The sequence below is a fragment of the Nesoenas mayeri genome, assembly GCF_963082525.1.
Source record: "Nesoenas mayeri genome assembly, chromosome: 21".
Lineage (NCBI taxonomy): Eukaryota > Metazoa > Chordata > Aves > Columbiformes > Columbidae > Nesoenas > Nesoenas mayeri.
The window spans coordinates 2,584,202-2,597,852 of NC_137571.1; the positions used below are offsets into that span (position 1 = coordinate 2,584,202).

General features: G+C 58.8%; 1 protein-coding gene across 4 annotated transcripts in view; it reads left to right on the top strand.

The window, feature by feature from the left end:
- WASF2 (WASP family member 2) overlaps nt 1-6,476 on the top strand; it is a gene marked incomplete at its 3' end in the record, with an annotated part of 32,223 nt that extends 25,747 nt beyond the window's left edge. For all 4 annotated transcript variants that reach the window (XM_080357797.1, XM_080357796.1, XM_080357798.1 and 1 more), the window contains 2 exons: nt 1,312-1,832; nt 2,235-6,476. In XM_080357797.1, the coding sequence (XP_080213923.1) occupies nt 1,312-1,832; nt 2,235-2,392 (679 nt within the window). The remainder of the gene's footprint in view (nt 1-1,311; nt 1,833-2,234) is intronic.
- Between the last annotated feature and the right edge of the window lie 7,175 nt (nt 6,477-13,651).

Consider the following 13,651-nt stretch of genomic DNA (forward strand, 5'->3'; position numbering starts at 1 on the left):
ACCTGGACGCTGAAGATGCGGATGTCGTTAAATGTAAACGACTGGAGCACACCAGCTGACTTCTTCCCAGAGACTTCAGTGCGAGTTCGGGGCAGCTGCTTTGTATTGCATGAAATGGTGACTTCTGCTCACCTCTCGAGATGAGAATTACTGTCCAGCAGTGGCTCAAGACACAAAGGGTGAAACAAGAGTAGCTTTTCTTTAAAGGCAGTAAAATAGAGTCAAGAGTAACAGGAGGAAGTATGTCGACTGCATTAGCTTGTCTCCATCTTCTCCAAAGGCAGCAATGCTGCAGAAAAGACTCCTCTGATGTGTTAGAGAGACCAAGCACTCCGCTCCGGAACACGTTCCTCTAGGGCAGAGCAGAAACGAGCTCTCAGATGAAGCTCACATCGCCGTATGCGGTTGCTTAGATCTCTGCCTAGCCAGAGATCTCCCTTCGCTGGTTTTGTTTTGGTAGTTGTTTTTAAGGAACCCTGGGAGCCGGGTTTGATCTCCAGTGCTCTGTCTTGGATCAGCACTGCGCACTGTTAAAAACCATGACGTCTTTGTGGCACTATGTACCTTATTTCTCTGTTTTACCATGGAAGGAGATGTCAATTTAGGGCTTCCTTTACCCATACGTAGGATATTACAGTATCTTATGGGCACTAGTGTTCTTTGGTGCAACACAGCTTCCATAAATGGGAGACTTAGTCACTCAAGAATCGGTGTTTTCCTTAAAAGCACGTTGGGTTTCCATGTCTTCCTCTTCACTCCCCACGGTGAGCTATGAGCCGTGGCTGCTGCGCTCAGCTCTGAGCTGTGGAATCCAGGAAGAGATCTGCTCCTAGCAGGTGTTCAGAACATATGTGTTCCTGGCACACCCGCCTGTCCGGGTGTGATTTATCACGATAGGCATCCCTGGCTTGGCGTGACATGGGCCGGAGCTCGGTGCGGAGGGCTGGTGGCTCCGTTGCTGCAGGAGCTCTTGAGCCAGGAGGCTGCTCCAGGCTCAGACGTGCCACCCGGCCGCTGCTGGGGAGGTGACATGGCTCCTGTTCTTGTCAGCCTGGGAGATGGGACGGACGATAGCGTTTCTGCCAGTCCCCACAAGCTTTCCTTTGTCTTGGTGGTGTAGGCCAAAAGAAACACAGCGAGGGAACGAAAACTGAGGAGTGAGGTCTCATGGAAACACCAGTTGAAGCTGAAACTTAGGTTTTTTATGTCTGGACTGTAACAAACACACATGATTTGTGTTAGCATTGAGATTGTCCAGTCTAATCTGGCCTCCCAGCCCACAGTCTGATTTCTCTCTCTCTGCTCCAACAGCTATCCTGTAGACAACCAAAGAGGTTCTGGTTCTGGAGGAACCAAGCGATCCAGCCTGGTCAGCCCGAGTCACCCGCCGCCAGCCCCTCCGATCGGCTCCCCCTCGGCAGCCCGGCCGGGCTTTGCTCCCCCTCCGGCGCCACCTCCCCCGCCACCGCTGATGGGAACCACCCCGCCACCCCCACCCCCCATGGGCTTCCCCTCCCCGGGAACCCCCCCGCCACCCTCACCCCCTTCTTTCCCTCCTCACCCCGACTTTGCTGCCCCCCCGCCGCCGCCGCCCCCTCCAGCGGTGGAATACGCCAGCGTGCTGCCCCCTCCGCTGCCGCAGCCGGCCGGGGGCACCGCGCCACCCCCCCCGCCGCCACCCCCTCCTCCCGGCCCCCCGCCGCTGTCTGCCGGCGGCCTGGATGGGCCCCCCCCGCCCCCTCCGCCCTCCGACACCTCCACCTCCAAGCCCAAGTCCTCTTTGCCGGCGGTTAGCGATGCCAGGAGCGACCTGCTGTCAGCCATCCGTCAGGGTAAGCTTGTGCTCCCGTACCAATTGCCTCCTTTGGAAAAATCCCCTGGTATCCAAGCGCGGGCGCTCGGGAGCCCCTGGTGAGCAGTGTGCGGCTGCCTTGCTGCTCCACACCTGTCCCTTGAGGTCTCACCCTGGTGACAACCTCACGAGGTTTGATGTGTCCACCTGCGCCTTTGGGGCCGGCAGCGCTGGGATTGCGGTGCTGTTACCCTCGGAGGAGCACGGCAACAACTCTTTCCCCATTCCACCTGCCCATCCAGCCTGTCTGGGCTGTTGTTCCCCATCAGCGTTATCCCCCAGCGTGTCCAACGCAGAGAACTGCCAAAGAGACGCCTGCTTTGGAGAGTTCGGTGTAACCAAAACCTTTCCATCATCCTCTCCGTTGCATTTTTCCCAACAGGCTTCCAGCTCCGCAAGGTGGAGGAGCAGCGAGAACAGGAGAAGCGGGACGTTGTGGGCAACGATGTGGCAACAATCCTGTCGCGCCGCATCGCTGTGGAGTACAGCGACTCTGAGGACGACTCTTCAGAGTTCGATGAGGACGAATGGTCGGATTAACCACGGTCCCGTCCCCTTCCTCCCCTTCTCTCCTGGGTTAACGTCTTCTTAAAGAATCAGGTGGCCAAACCTTCCACCATTCCCTTTTCCAGCCCGTAACCAAAGATGTGCCAAGGGTTTTCAGACAACCAGCAGCATATCTCCCCTCTCCCTGCCCCTCCGGCTTTGGCAGCACTTTTTGCTCTGCCTTTCCTAAAGGTCTGGCGGACGATGAGGATGCGGTGTTGGGATTTAGCTGGAGGGGCTGTAACGGTTGCTTATTTAAAAAGAGAGCTAAACCTCCCGATTCTCGGTGCCACCAGGCAGAGCACACGTAAACCCTCCATCCGGAGGGATTTTTTAAAGTAAAGATGGATGATCCTGTTGCAGCCACGTGGCCTTTCAGATGAAGGACATTTTCAGCTAGTTTTCTCATTGCAACAGCAGACAGTTGATCTGATGACTCTTCCTTTCCAGTGAATACTGGTAGTGCTGCAAGAAAATGGGCTTTAAATGTCAGTTCTCTGCTGCATCCTGCTGTCAAATAATCGATTTTTGGCAACAGTGCACAATTCTTTCCCCTCTGACCCCCTAGTATTATTTCCAGACTGCCCTGCGTGGGGTGCGCTCCCTGGCTCTAGGGCTGCAGAGCGCGTTGGGTGCAGTGTGAGGAGGGACCCTTTCTTGGGTTTCATTTCAAAACTGCCTTTACCTTCCTCACATCTTCCGCCTGGTCTGCCCCAGGAGACTCGTGTAAAGGGGCGCCAGGCTGGGGCAGAGTGGTCGCTCCACTTCTCGCCTGTAGGAGAGCAGAACCGCTGCCCCACTGAGACACGTCGGGATGGGCAGCGCCCAGCGGGGCCAAACTGCTGCTTTCTCCAGTTCATGCTGAGAATGTGTTTATAAAAAGAAGTGCCTAGAGCAGGGAGATGGCGTGGGGAGGGTTCTCTGAACACTGTGGTTTTCCGTGGCCTGTTTGGGGCGATGCTGCAGTCGGTTTGAAGAGGTGCTTTTTCTAGTGGGGTGACCATATTTTTTACACAGGGACTTGAGTAACAGCAAATGCTGGTATTACCTTTGCTTCCTCCTCCCTTCCACCTAAGGAGGGGAGTTAGTGTGCCTAAAAACATGTTGCGTGTGAACTGAGTTGCCCATTGGTTGCATCAGACCTAACCTCCATTGTTTTCTATAATTTTGTTGTTATAATTCATTAGCTAATTTTAAGAAAGCATTTCTTCTCCTCACTAACCCGATGAATCCCCAGACTGCTCACTACAGTACTGGCAAGGGGGAAAACGGTGAACTTGAACTAGCTGACCTAGGTTTTATTGCTGTTTTATATTACCTTACATAGAATATCATCTAGAAACAAATACCCCCAGTGCTACAGATGTGCATTTCAATCTGGACCTGACTCAGGGTCATGCAAGAAGGCGATTCCAAAGCCTTTGGAGATCGTGGATCCAGCTGCATGTCCCATTAAGACCAACTCGCCAGCCTTTTTGCTTTTCCTCTTGTAAAGTATTTTGCCAGCCCACGCCTGTTCTTTCTCCTCTGATTTGCCTCATTTAACGCAGTTGTCGATAGGCGGGAGCGCCGGGCCCAGCCCGAGGCCGCCAGGTTGCTGAGAATCCTTTTTTTGGGCGTTTGATTGATGGCTTCGATTTGTGCCATTGAGTTCTTACCGATCGCTTGTATGTGTGCATGTGCATTTTCGATCTCAGAGCAGATAAGGGCCTGGAGGATCAGCTTCCAGGGGTGCGGATCCCAGCGCGACCCCGAGGGATCGACTGGATCGCTGCACCATCACATTTTGGCTGCAGATGGGCTGCTGGGCAGGACGCAAAGGGTGTGGATGGTGAGGCATCCGGAACTTCTGAGCGGCTCTAATTCCAGGTTCTGGAAGAGGGAACAAACCCCTCGAGTGCCAGTTGAGCCATCGGAGGGACTTGGAAATGCAAACTGATTTTTGCTGCAAGCTGGGTAAGGGGGGCTGGAGGAGAATCACCGCCTCTTGTTTTTCCTGCTCTTTCTGTAAGCGTCCTCCTCTGGCTTCTCTCGGAGACAGGTTCCCGGGGAAAACGGACCTTTAAGCTAACCCGGGCTGACAGCGTTATCACACAGGGAAGCGAGGAGCTCGCAAATGCCAAACCTGGGTTAATTTTAAATTGCCTTTAACGAGACATGGCCCCCGTTGAGGAAGGGAAGCGAGTATTCCTGTCGTGTGAAATACAGAGAAGTGCCACGTTCCCTGTCACGCAGATGGCTGGGCTGTGGGGCCGGGCCGTGCCTGGGGCCGTGGGGCCGGGTTGCCCCACGCCTGTTGCACAAGGATCGTGTGGGCGATCAGGACTCGGCTGGCGGCTGCTCGCAGGGCTCCTGGCAGCCGCAGGGACGCAGCTTTGTCCGTGCAAGCCCTGCTGTAACCACCCCAGAGTGAGAATCAGAGCTGCCGCATCCCAAACAGAACGGTTTGGGACAGGTAGGGATGGTTGTTCATTTGGTTTCTTTAATTTTAAACCTACTTTGATTGCAAAAACAGCTCCCTTAGAAACAACTGCTGGAAAGTGGCTGTCTTTGAGTAGCGTTGCGACATCGCAGAGCGCTGGGCCACCAAGTAAGCCTAATATTTCTTAAACCAGTAGGGGAAGAGGGAGAGGTGCCAAAAACAACCTTTGCAAGACAGAGCAGCTGGGCTGGAGCTGCAGAGCTGCTGCCCCGCGGCCCACGGGCTCCTCCACCATCCTCGTCATTTCATCCTCATCCTTCCATCCCCATCCTTCCTCCCCTTGTTCTTTATTCCGTGTGAGGCTGGCACGGGCGGCACAACGGGCGAACCTCAAGCATTTCACGAAGCCAAAAAGCTGGCAGCCGGGATCCTCCCGCGTCTCCCATTTCAGCCCGACCTGTGTCCGTGTGGAGCCCGAGCACCGTTCCTCCCGTCGCAGGGGCCGCTCGCTCAGTGTGTTCCCACTCCCTCCCGCGCTCGCGGGTTTGGGCAGGTCACGGCCGCCTTCCCCTCGGCGACCCTGCGCTCCTGGTTGAACATTGTCCCGGTGTCCTCGCCCGCGGCTCCTGCAGTTCTGTCTCCCGTTCCCCTCCACTGACCTTCACCGCTTCCTCCTCCTTATCAGAGCTGAAGCACCAGAGCAGATCGAGGGAAGGGGCTCCTGGAGCTGCCCGGGCGACTGAGAAACTGCAAAGTAGAGTTTCAGGGAAAGACTCTATTATTTTTATCAATCCATGAATTTATTTAATGTGCCTTTTGAAAGCACCTGCCCTTGAGGGGCTCCGGGGGGCAGATGTGGGTGCCCTGGCTCTGGTTTTGTTGCTGTTGGATTTCGGGGGGGTTCTTTCTCTTCCTTGTTAGAGCCTTGAAGTGGGAAGTGGATCCGATTGTTTTTATTACCGTATTAACATTCATTTTAATTCATTTCAGAAACTAACCCATTTTTCTTCTTGATTAGAATGTCATAGAATTAGACGAGCTGTAACCCTCCTGAAGTGCCTTATTTTTCCTATATGGTATAAATATATTTATAAGAGTAATTATTCCACTGGTATTTTAGGGGTTCATGGCTGAGCAGAAGAGACAGTGGGAGAGGAGCTGGCAGTGCCCCCGAAGGGCCCGGCCGGGCAGTGTTTGGGCGCTCTCAGGGTGCGGGGGTTACGCGTTTCAGACCAAAGGAGTTTCAGCAGTGAAACTCTGCTTAGAAAAGACAAAGAACCAACCTCATGAGCAGGAAATACTGTAGATGTGTTCGGTTCCCTTCGCTCCGCAGAACCAGCACGTCGGCCGCCCCGCGTGCGCCATGCGGCGGCTGCGAAGCTGCTGCCCCGGGGGGCGCAGCCCGGCCCGTGTCCGTACCTCTGTCTGTCTGTCTGTCTGTGCTTTCCCCACCGGTTGCTGTGTAAGCCAGGCTTTCCTGCTGCTTTTTTTATATATATACATATATATATATATATAATCAGCTCAGTAACCCCTGGATGAAGATCCCAATTGCAGATTTTTTTGTAATGTACATGTAAAAAAAACCAAAAACAAAAAGAAAAAGTAATTTTTTTTGATCCTTTTTTAAAAACTGTAAACTTGATAAAACCTTTTGATCCGGTTGGTGCCTGCGTGTGTTACTCCGGGCGTGTGCGGGGAGGCCCTTGGCAGATGGAGACCTGATTGTGGCCTTTCAGTGCTTAAAAGGGGACAATAAGAAAGATGGGGACGGACTTTTGAGCAGGGGCTGTTGTGACAGGACAAGGGGTGATGGTTTAAACTGAAGGAGGGAGATTCAGGCTGGATATGAGGAAGGAATTGTTGTCCTGAGGGTGGTGAGAGCCTGGCCCAGGTTGGCCAGAGAGGTGGTGGATGAACCATCCCTGAGACATCCCAGGCCAGGCTGGACGGGGCTCTGAGCAACCTGAGCTGGTGCAGATGTCCCTGTCATGGCAGGGGGGGAGCTGGAGAGGTCCCTCCAACCCAAAATACCCCATGATTCTATAATTTGGGGAGCCTGGCAGCGTTTGGTGTCTCACAGAGGTCACCCAGACTGGGTGCTGTCCCAGGTGTGGGCTGCAGAAACCCAGCGTGTCCCTCGCTGTCTCGCAAACGACATCACCGCCACAATCTCCCCATAACCCGCACGCAGCCGTGCCGGGGTGGGCAGTGGGTGCCGGAGGGCGGTGGGGACGCGCCTGGTCTGCCATGTGTGGTCCTCCACTCGAAATGAGCCCCGGCTCCATCTCGCAGGAGCTGCGCTGGGCTGTGAGGCAGCTGCTGCTGCTGCTGCTGCTGCTGCTGCTGCTTGTGCCTCCATTTCAGCCACTCAAGGTCCCTTCTGCAGTTAATCTGCCTGGCCGCAGCCGCCATGGCTCCTGGCCCTGTTTCCAGGTGCCTTGGCCGCGTTTGGTACAGGACCCGGTTGTGCCGGGTGTATTTGTCTTGCCGGTCGATGGAGAGCAACAAAAGGATCCATCCCCCCTGCTCCTCGTCCCTGTTTTTACCACGAGCTTTGCTCTGCCAAATTCCCTTGGCTTCTTGGAGACGCCCGTGCGCTCGCTCCGCAGCGCTGTGCCGTTCTTGGCTGACAATAGTCCCTGGCTGCAAAACCTCATTAGATTAATTGGCCTTGCCAGCTTCTGAACAAGCAAGCCCTTTAGTCGTGCTGGGGCGCGGAGGGCAGGGGAAGGAGGGACCTCCTGGGCTCCCACCTGCCCTGGTGCTGCTCTCGGATTCATCTCAGACCCGGGAGGAGCAGCCGGTGCCCCCAGCTCCCTTGTCTGTGGTCAGCGCTGCTTTTTTGGGGTGCACGCTGGCACGTAGCCCTGTGCTTTTGGGGTCCCAGCCCTTGAGAGTCGTCTGTGGGAACCGGGTGTGGGGGGATGCGTTGATGAGTGTCATGCTGGTTTACCCCCTAAAAGATGAAGAAATCTCAGTCCCAGATCCCCCTTTCTGGGTCCCCTGCATCATCCTCCACCTCCACAAGCAACCTAGGGAATGTTCCTGGAGACCCATGGAGCCGGGAAAAGCTCCTGGAGACCCACGGAGCAGTGGGGAGCTCCTGGAGACCCATGGAGCAGTGGGGGAGCTCCTGGAGACCCATGAAGCCAGGGAAAGCTCCTGGAGACCCATGGCGCTGGGCAGAGCTTCTATAGACCCAGCAGCCTCCCCTGTGCTGCTGCTCCCCGCCCTGGGCTTGGCTCGGTGCAGGGGGGAGAAGCCCAGCAGCGAGATCAATCGTGTGTCAGCGCTTTGGAGCCCGAGCCCTTTCCGTGCGCAGCACTGTGCTGCGGAGGAGCTGCCGCAGCTGGGAGAGCGTCCCCAGGCTCTGCTGTGCCTTGGCACCCCGGCCTCGGCCCGGCCTTTGATGTGCTTGTCTGTCTGTCTCCTCCACGGGGCTGGGCACCAGATCACAGCTGCCCGCTCTCCGGCTTCACAGGAGCCCCTGTCTCCAAAGACCTATTTAATTTTCTCCTTCAAGGTGGTGTTAGCAACACCCAGAAGATGCTGCCGGCTTTGCCTTGGACGAGTGGGCTGCGTGTCCTTTCCACCACTGACGTCAGCTTCTCTCCTTTAATTCCCCCTCTGGGACCGGAGCGAGTGCAGGCGCTGCCAGCTCCCATCAGCGTTAACAGCCTGCTGCTCCCAGTGTGTGGCACCGCTCCGCGCTGCCAATGTCACCCCCGACTCGCGCTGCCGTCCTTCGCCAAGCATCCACGGGCGCTGGGAGAGCACAACCCTCCTCCAAATCCCCGCGAAGGGCCCGCTGCCAGCCCCGAGCCCCCATTTCTTGCACGTAGGTGTGCTGAGATGGCAGCTCAGCCCGTGTAGAAATGGCTGACTGCTTCTCTCTCGCTTTCTGCCTTCTCTTTTTTCCCCTCCTCCCTTGCTTTGCTGTTGCCTACGCGGGTGTGTGGGGAAGGCGAGCGGCTCCCGTGCTGCGGATGGCTTTATCTGTAACTCTTCCATCTGCTCACAGCAGCTCACAAATAACCACGGGGTGCCAGAGGAATTATGGATTTGGAGCTCAAGTTTCTGCAGTCTGGCAGGGCAGCCGCTCTGCGCTGGGGCTCAGCCGCTCCGCAAAGGCCAGTGCCTGCATGTGGAGGGCTTAAGGCAGCCGGGGCCGTCGGCCGGGGCCAAATTCCCCTCCCCATCGCCGAATCCAGGCCAGGGCACATCAGACAAAGCCCCAGCCCCGCGCCAGCGTGGGCGCCCGGTCGTGGGAGCCGCGGGTGCTGCCGCCCCTGCACCCGGCCAGGCAGCGCAGGGCTTGCGCAGCAAAGCCGCCCCCTGCGCCGGGTGTTGCTGCGGGGATGGAATGGGTGCCGCAGGGAGGGAAACGCTTTCCGCCCTCCCGGGCGCCGTGTCCCACCCCACGCCGCGCTGTCGGCCGGGCTCTCCGCCCCGGGAAGCGCCGCTGATGGCTCCCGGAGCCGCGCTCCGGTGGTGGCCGGGGACGATGCTCCGGAGCCGCACCGGGAAATACCTCCTGCTGCCTTCGGCATTTGGTAAAACGCTTACGAGCGGGGCCGCGTTTTCATTTCCTGCCTGTTCCCGCTTCCAAGGAAACAAAATCCCCCAAGCCAGGGCTGAGGTTTCTCATTTAAATGTAACCCAGGCCGAGAACCAGAGCGGCCCAGCCCTCCCCATGGCGCGGCCGCCCGCGGTGACGCAGGGGGGATGTTGGGGCTCGCGCTCCCCACCAGGACGCACCATGGCGGGTACCCCAGTACGTCACCATTGCAGATATCCCGGTGCATCCCTGGGAGCAGAGACCCATGGCTGGGCTGCCGTGTGGGCAATGGCAGCTCTCGGCTCTGCACCAGGTGGCTCCGTTGGAGTTCAAGCTGCTGGCGGATGATTTTTGGGGGTAGCATTAACCTCTCTTCATCCTCCAAGCTGGCAAAGCCCCCCCTGTTTTCAGCACCAGGGGGAGGGCAGGAACCAGCTCTGGCTTTGCTGCGGTTGCTGCCAGTGCTGCTGCCCCGTGTCCCCGCTCCCGGCAAGGTGACAAAGGGCAGGCGCTTGGAGCCGCAGCCGAGCCCGGGGGCTGCCCAAGGCAGACAAGGGCAGCAAAACCCGCCCGGAGCCCCATGTCCCCCCCGCGGCACAGGCTTTGGAGGCAAGAGCCTGTTTGCGGCTTCCAACATCTGCTGGGAGCCGCGGCGCTGGGCAGGGGGAGGGCTGGGCCAGCCAGATGTGTGCGCACAGCTGGGTGATGGCGTTCCCACGCCTTTATCCCACTCGCAGCCTCTGAGCTCATGTTTTAACCCCAAAACTGGGCCCTCGGTCCCCGCTGCGTGTCGGCAGTGTGGGGGCAGCTGCTTGGCACTCGGGCGCCTTCTTGGATGGATTCAGCAGGTTTTTATACCTCTGATTTTTGCATCTTTCTCCCCCAAAAAGGGAGCGGGCTGGGCGCTGCCGCGGCCGTTTATCCCCTTGCTCGGTGCCACCTGCTCTGTCCCCAAAGTCCTGGAATAGCCGGGAGCATCTCGGACTCACTGGCTCCCGTTTCCCCCTCCATCCCGGCAGGACCAGGCAGGCACAGGTAGGAGCCGCAGGGTTTTTCCCAGCCGGGGTTGCGGGAGGCGGCACACGGGGCAGCCGTGCACTGGTGGCACCAGGGGACAGACCTGCGAGGGGTGACATTCTCGGGGTTCCCATCGCAGTGAGTATGGGGGCTCCCAAACTGCCGGCTGTGGGGGGAGCTGGGCTGGCGCTGGGGGTTCACCCTGGCTCCTGAGCCCTGAGAACCCCCCAAATGACATTGGGAAGCCCAGCAGCTCCAGCACAGCGCTGTGCCCACCCCACCACCAGCCATGGGGCCCCAGCAGACCTGTGCGGTGCTGCCTGTACACCCTGCGTGTCACCCTGTCCCCAGGGGAGGTGACAGGGACCCCAGGGAGCAGGAGGGACCGGCCGGGCTTGCCCACCATGGAGGAGCAAAGCGACTGCGGCTGCTCCCTCTGAAATCATCAGCAGGGGAGGCACGGGCAGAGAAAAGCTGTTGAAGCTGCTGCACGATGTTGACAGAAGCACCAGGTACCAACGGCCAGGGAGTAACGCGGGGCTGGGAACTGCGGGATTTTGCACCGCTGGGTGGTGGGCTCAGGAACCACCCCAGGCTGAGGGATGGAGGTTGGGTGTCCCCAGCCCCTGAGCTCTGCTCCTTTCCCTCTGGATTAGCCTCAGTGGGGACACGCGGAGCCCCAAAGCCCAGCCCTGTCCCCGGCCCCGGGAGAGCAGCAGGCGCTGCTCCGCGGCCCTTCAGCCCCATGTCCCCCCACACCGGCTGCCGCAGCCCCCGCGGCAACAATCGGCACCAACCTGCGGCTGCACCGGGGCCCCGGGCCCAGGGGGACACGGACCCTCGGGTGGGCACAGCATCCTGCACCAGCACAGCATCCTGGACCAGCACAGCACCCTGCACCAGCACAGCACCCTGCACAGAGCAGCATCCTGCCCCAGCACAGCATCCTTCACCAGCGTAGCATCCTGCCCCAGCACAGCATCCTGCACCAGCACAGCATCCTGCCCCAGCACAGCATCCTGCACCACCACAGCACCCTGCACCAGCACAGCATCCAGTACCAGCACAGCATCCAGTACCAGCACAGCATCCTGCACCACCACAGCATCCTGCACCAGCACAGCACCCTGCACCAGCACAGCATCCTGCACCAGCACAGCATCCAGTACCAGGGCAGCACCCTGCACAGCATCCAGTACCAGGGCAGCACCCTGCACAGCACAGCACCCTGCACAGCATCCAGTACCAGCGCAGCATCCTGCACCAGCACAGCATCCAGTACCAGCACAGCATCCAGTACCAGCACAGCATCCTGCACCACCACAGCATCCTGCACCAGCACAGCACCCTGCACCAGCACAGCATCCTGCACCAGCACAGCATCCAGTACCAGGGCAGCACCCTGCACAGCATCCAGTACCAGGGCAGCATCCAGTACCAGCACAGCATCCTGCACCACCACAGCATCCTGCACCACCACAGCACCCTGCACCAGCACAGTATCCTGCACCAGCACAGCATCCAGTACCAGGGCAGCACCCTGCACAGCATCCAGTACCAGGGCAGCACCCTGCACAGCACAGCACCCTGCACAGCATCCAGTACCAGCGCAGCATCCTGCACCAGCACAGCATCCAGTACCAGGGCAGCACCCTGCACAGCACAGCACCCTGCACAGCACAGCACAGCACCCTGCACAGCACAGCACAGCACCGTGCACAGCTCAGCACCCTGCACAGCTCAGCACCCTGCACAGCTCAGCACAGCACCGTGCACAGCTCAGCACCGTGCACAGCTCAGCACCCTGCACAGCGCAGCGCCCGGCCGTGCTGCGGCTGCTCTTCAGCCCCGGGCGCTGCCACATCCCGAGGTGGCTGCGGAGGCACACATGCCCGTGAGAACCGCGCTGCTCCGTGCCCGGGCCGGGCGGGCGCGGGGCTCCGGGGCGCAGGGCTCGGCCACCGCGGGGGATGAGCTGCCCTAATTAGCTTTGCCATCGTTAACCCTGCTGTCCCTGCGACCAGCGCTGCCTGCGGAGGAGGCAGCAACGACGGGCGTCCCATCGGATCTGAGCGGTGGCCTTTGGACCGCGGACACCTCAATTTGGGGGTCCTGGGGAGACCCCCCACCGCCCCCATGCCACCCCCCCCAGGGTACCGCCTGTCACCTGCCTGTGACAAAGGCAGCAAGGGGCTGCAGCCCCTCTGCCCGCTGGGAGGATGCGGATGAAGATGAGGATGAGGATGGTGGGCGCCCTCGGTGCTGCTCCCCCCGCGGGGCCGGCTCCTGCTAACAGGATCTGATGGGTGGGGGCCGCGCTGTCGCTCGGGATTTCATAACCGGGCGCGGGGAAGCGGAGCGGGGAGAAGGTCCTGCCTGGACTCGGGGTCCTCAACCGGTCCCCCCATCTCCCCAACCCACCCCCAGCATCAACCAGTCGCATCTCGTATCACAAATCACTTTTATTCCTCATCCCCCAGTTGTAAACAAGAAGCGGCCCCCACACACACACACCCCGAAGGGGCTGTTCCCAAGGGGGCTCTTCACATCCACCCCCCCGCAAAAAACAGTGCAAATCCAGCCCCAGTGCGAAGAAAGGCTTTGGCAGGGGCGGGGGGAACCATGGGTGCCATGGCGGGGGGGGCAGCACCCAGGGGACCCCAGAGGCGCTCGGTTTGGGGTGCGGAGCCTCCGGCAGCACCTTCTGCCCACAGGCAGCGAGCACTAGGGGGCAGCAGGTCCCAGCGCTGGGCCGGCGGCGTCGGGAGCGCATCAAATCATAATTAACAAGTAATAAATAAATGGATGGGTGGCTGGGAGAAGGGGGCGGGTGTGACCCCTCCTCCTCCGGCAAGCGGGGCTTTCCCTCCCCTTCCCGAATGTACAAATATATTTTAACCATCTGAGGTAAGTAACGAGGCTGTAAAAAAAGCAAGAGGGGAGCGAACATTGCCGGTGTCGCCCCCCCTTAAAAAAATAAAGCATCATCAATAGTTCTAAAGAAAATATGAGGATCTCCACCCTCTCTCTCACGTGCACACGCATAAATATAGATTATATTATTATGGATAAAAATATGTTTTTCTCTCCTGTGAATTCAAAAAGTGGAAAAATAGAGGGAGCGAAGGGGTCGTGCTCCCAGGGACCCGAGAGCTCCTGCCCTGTGTCTCTGGGAAAGACAAGGGGAAAAGACAAAGGAGAACCCCCCAGCGCTATGGGTAAGTGGAGGGTGCAGGGAGGCCGGGGGGGGGGT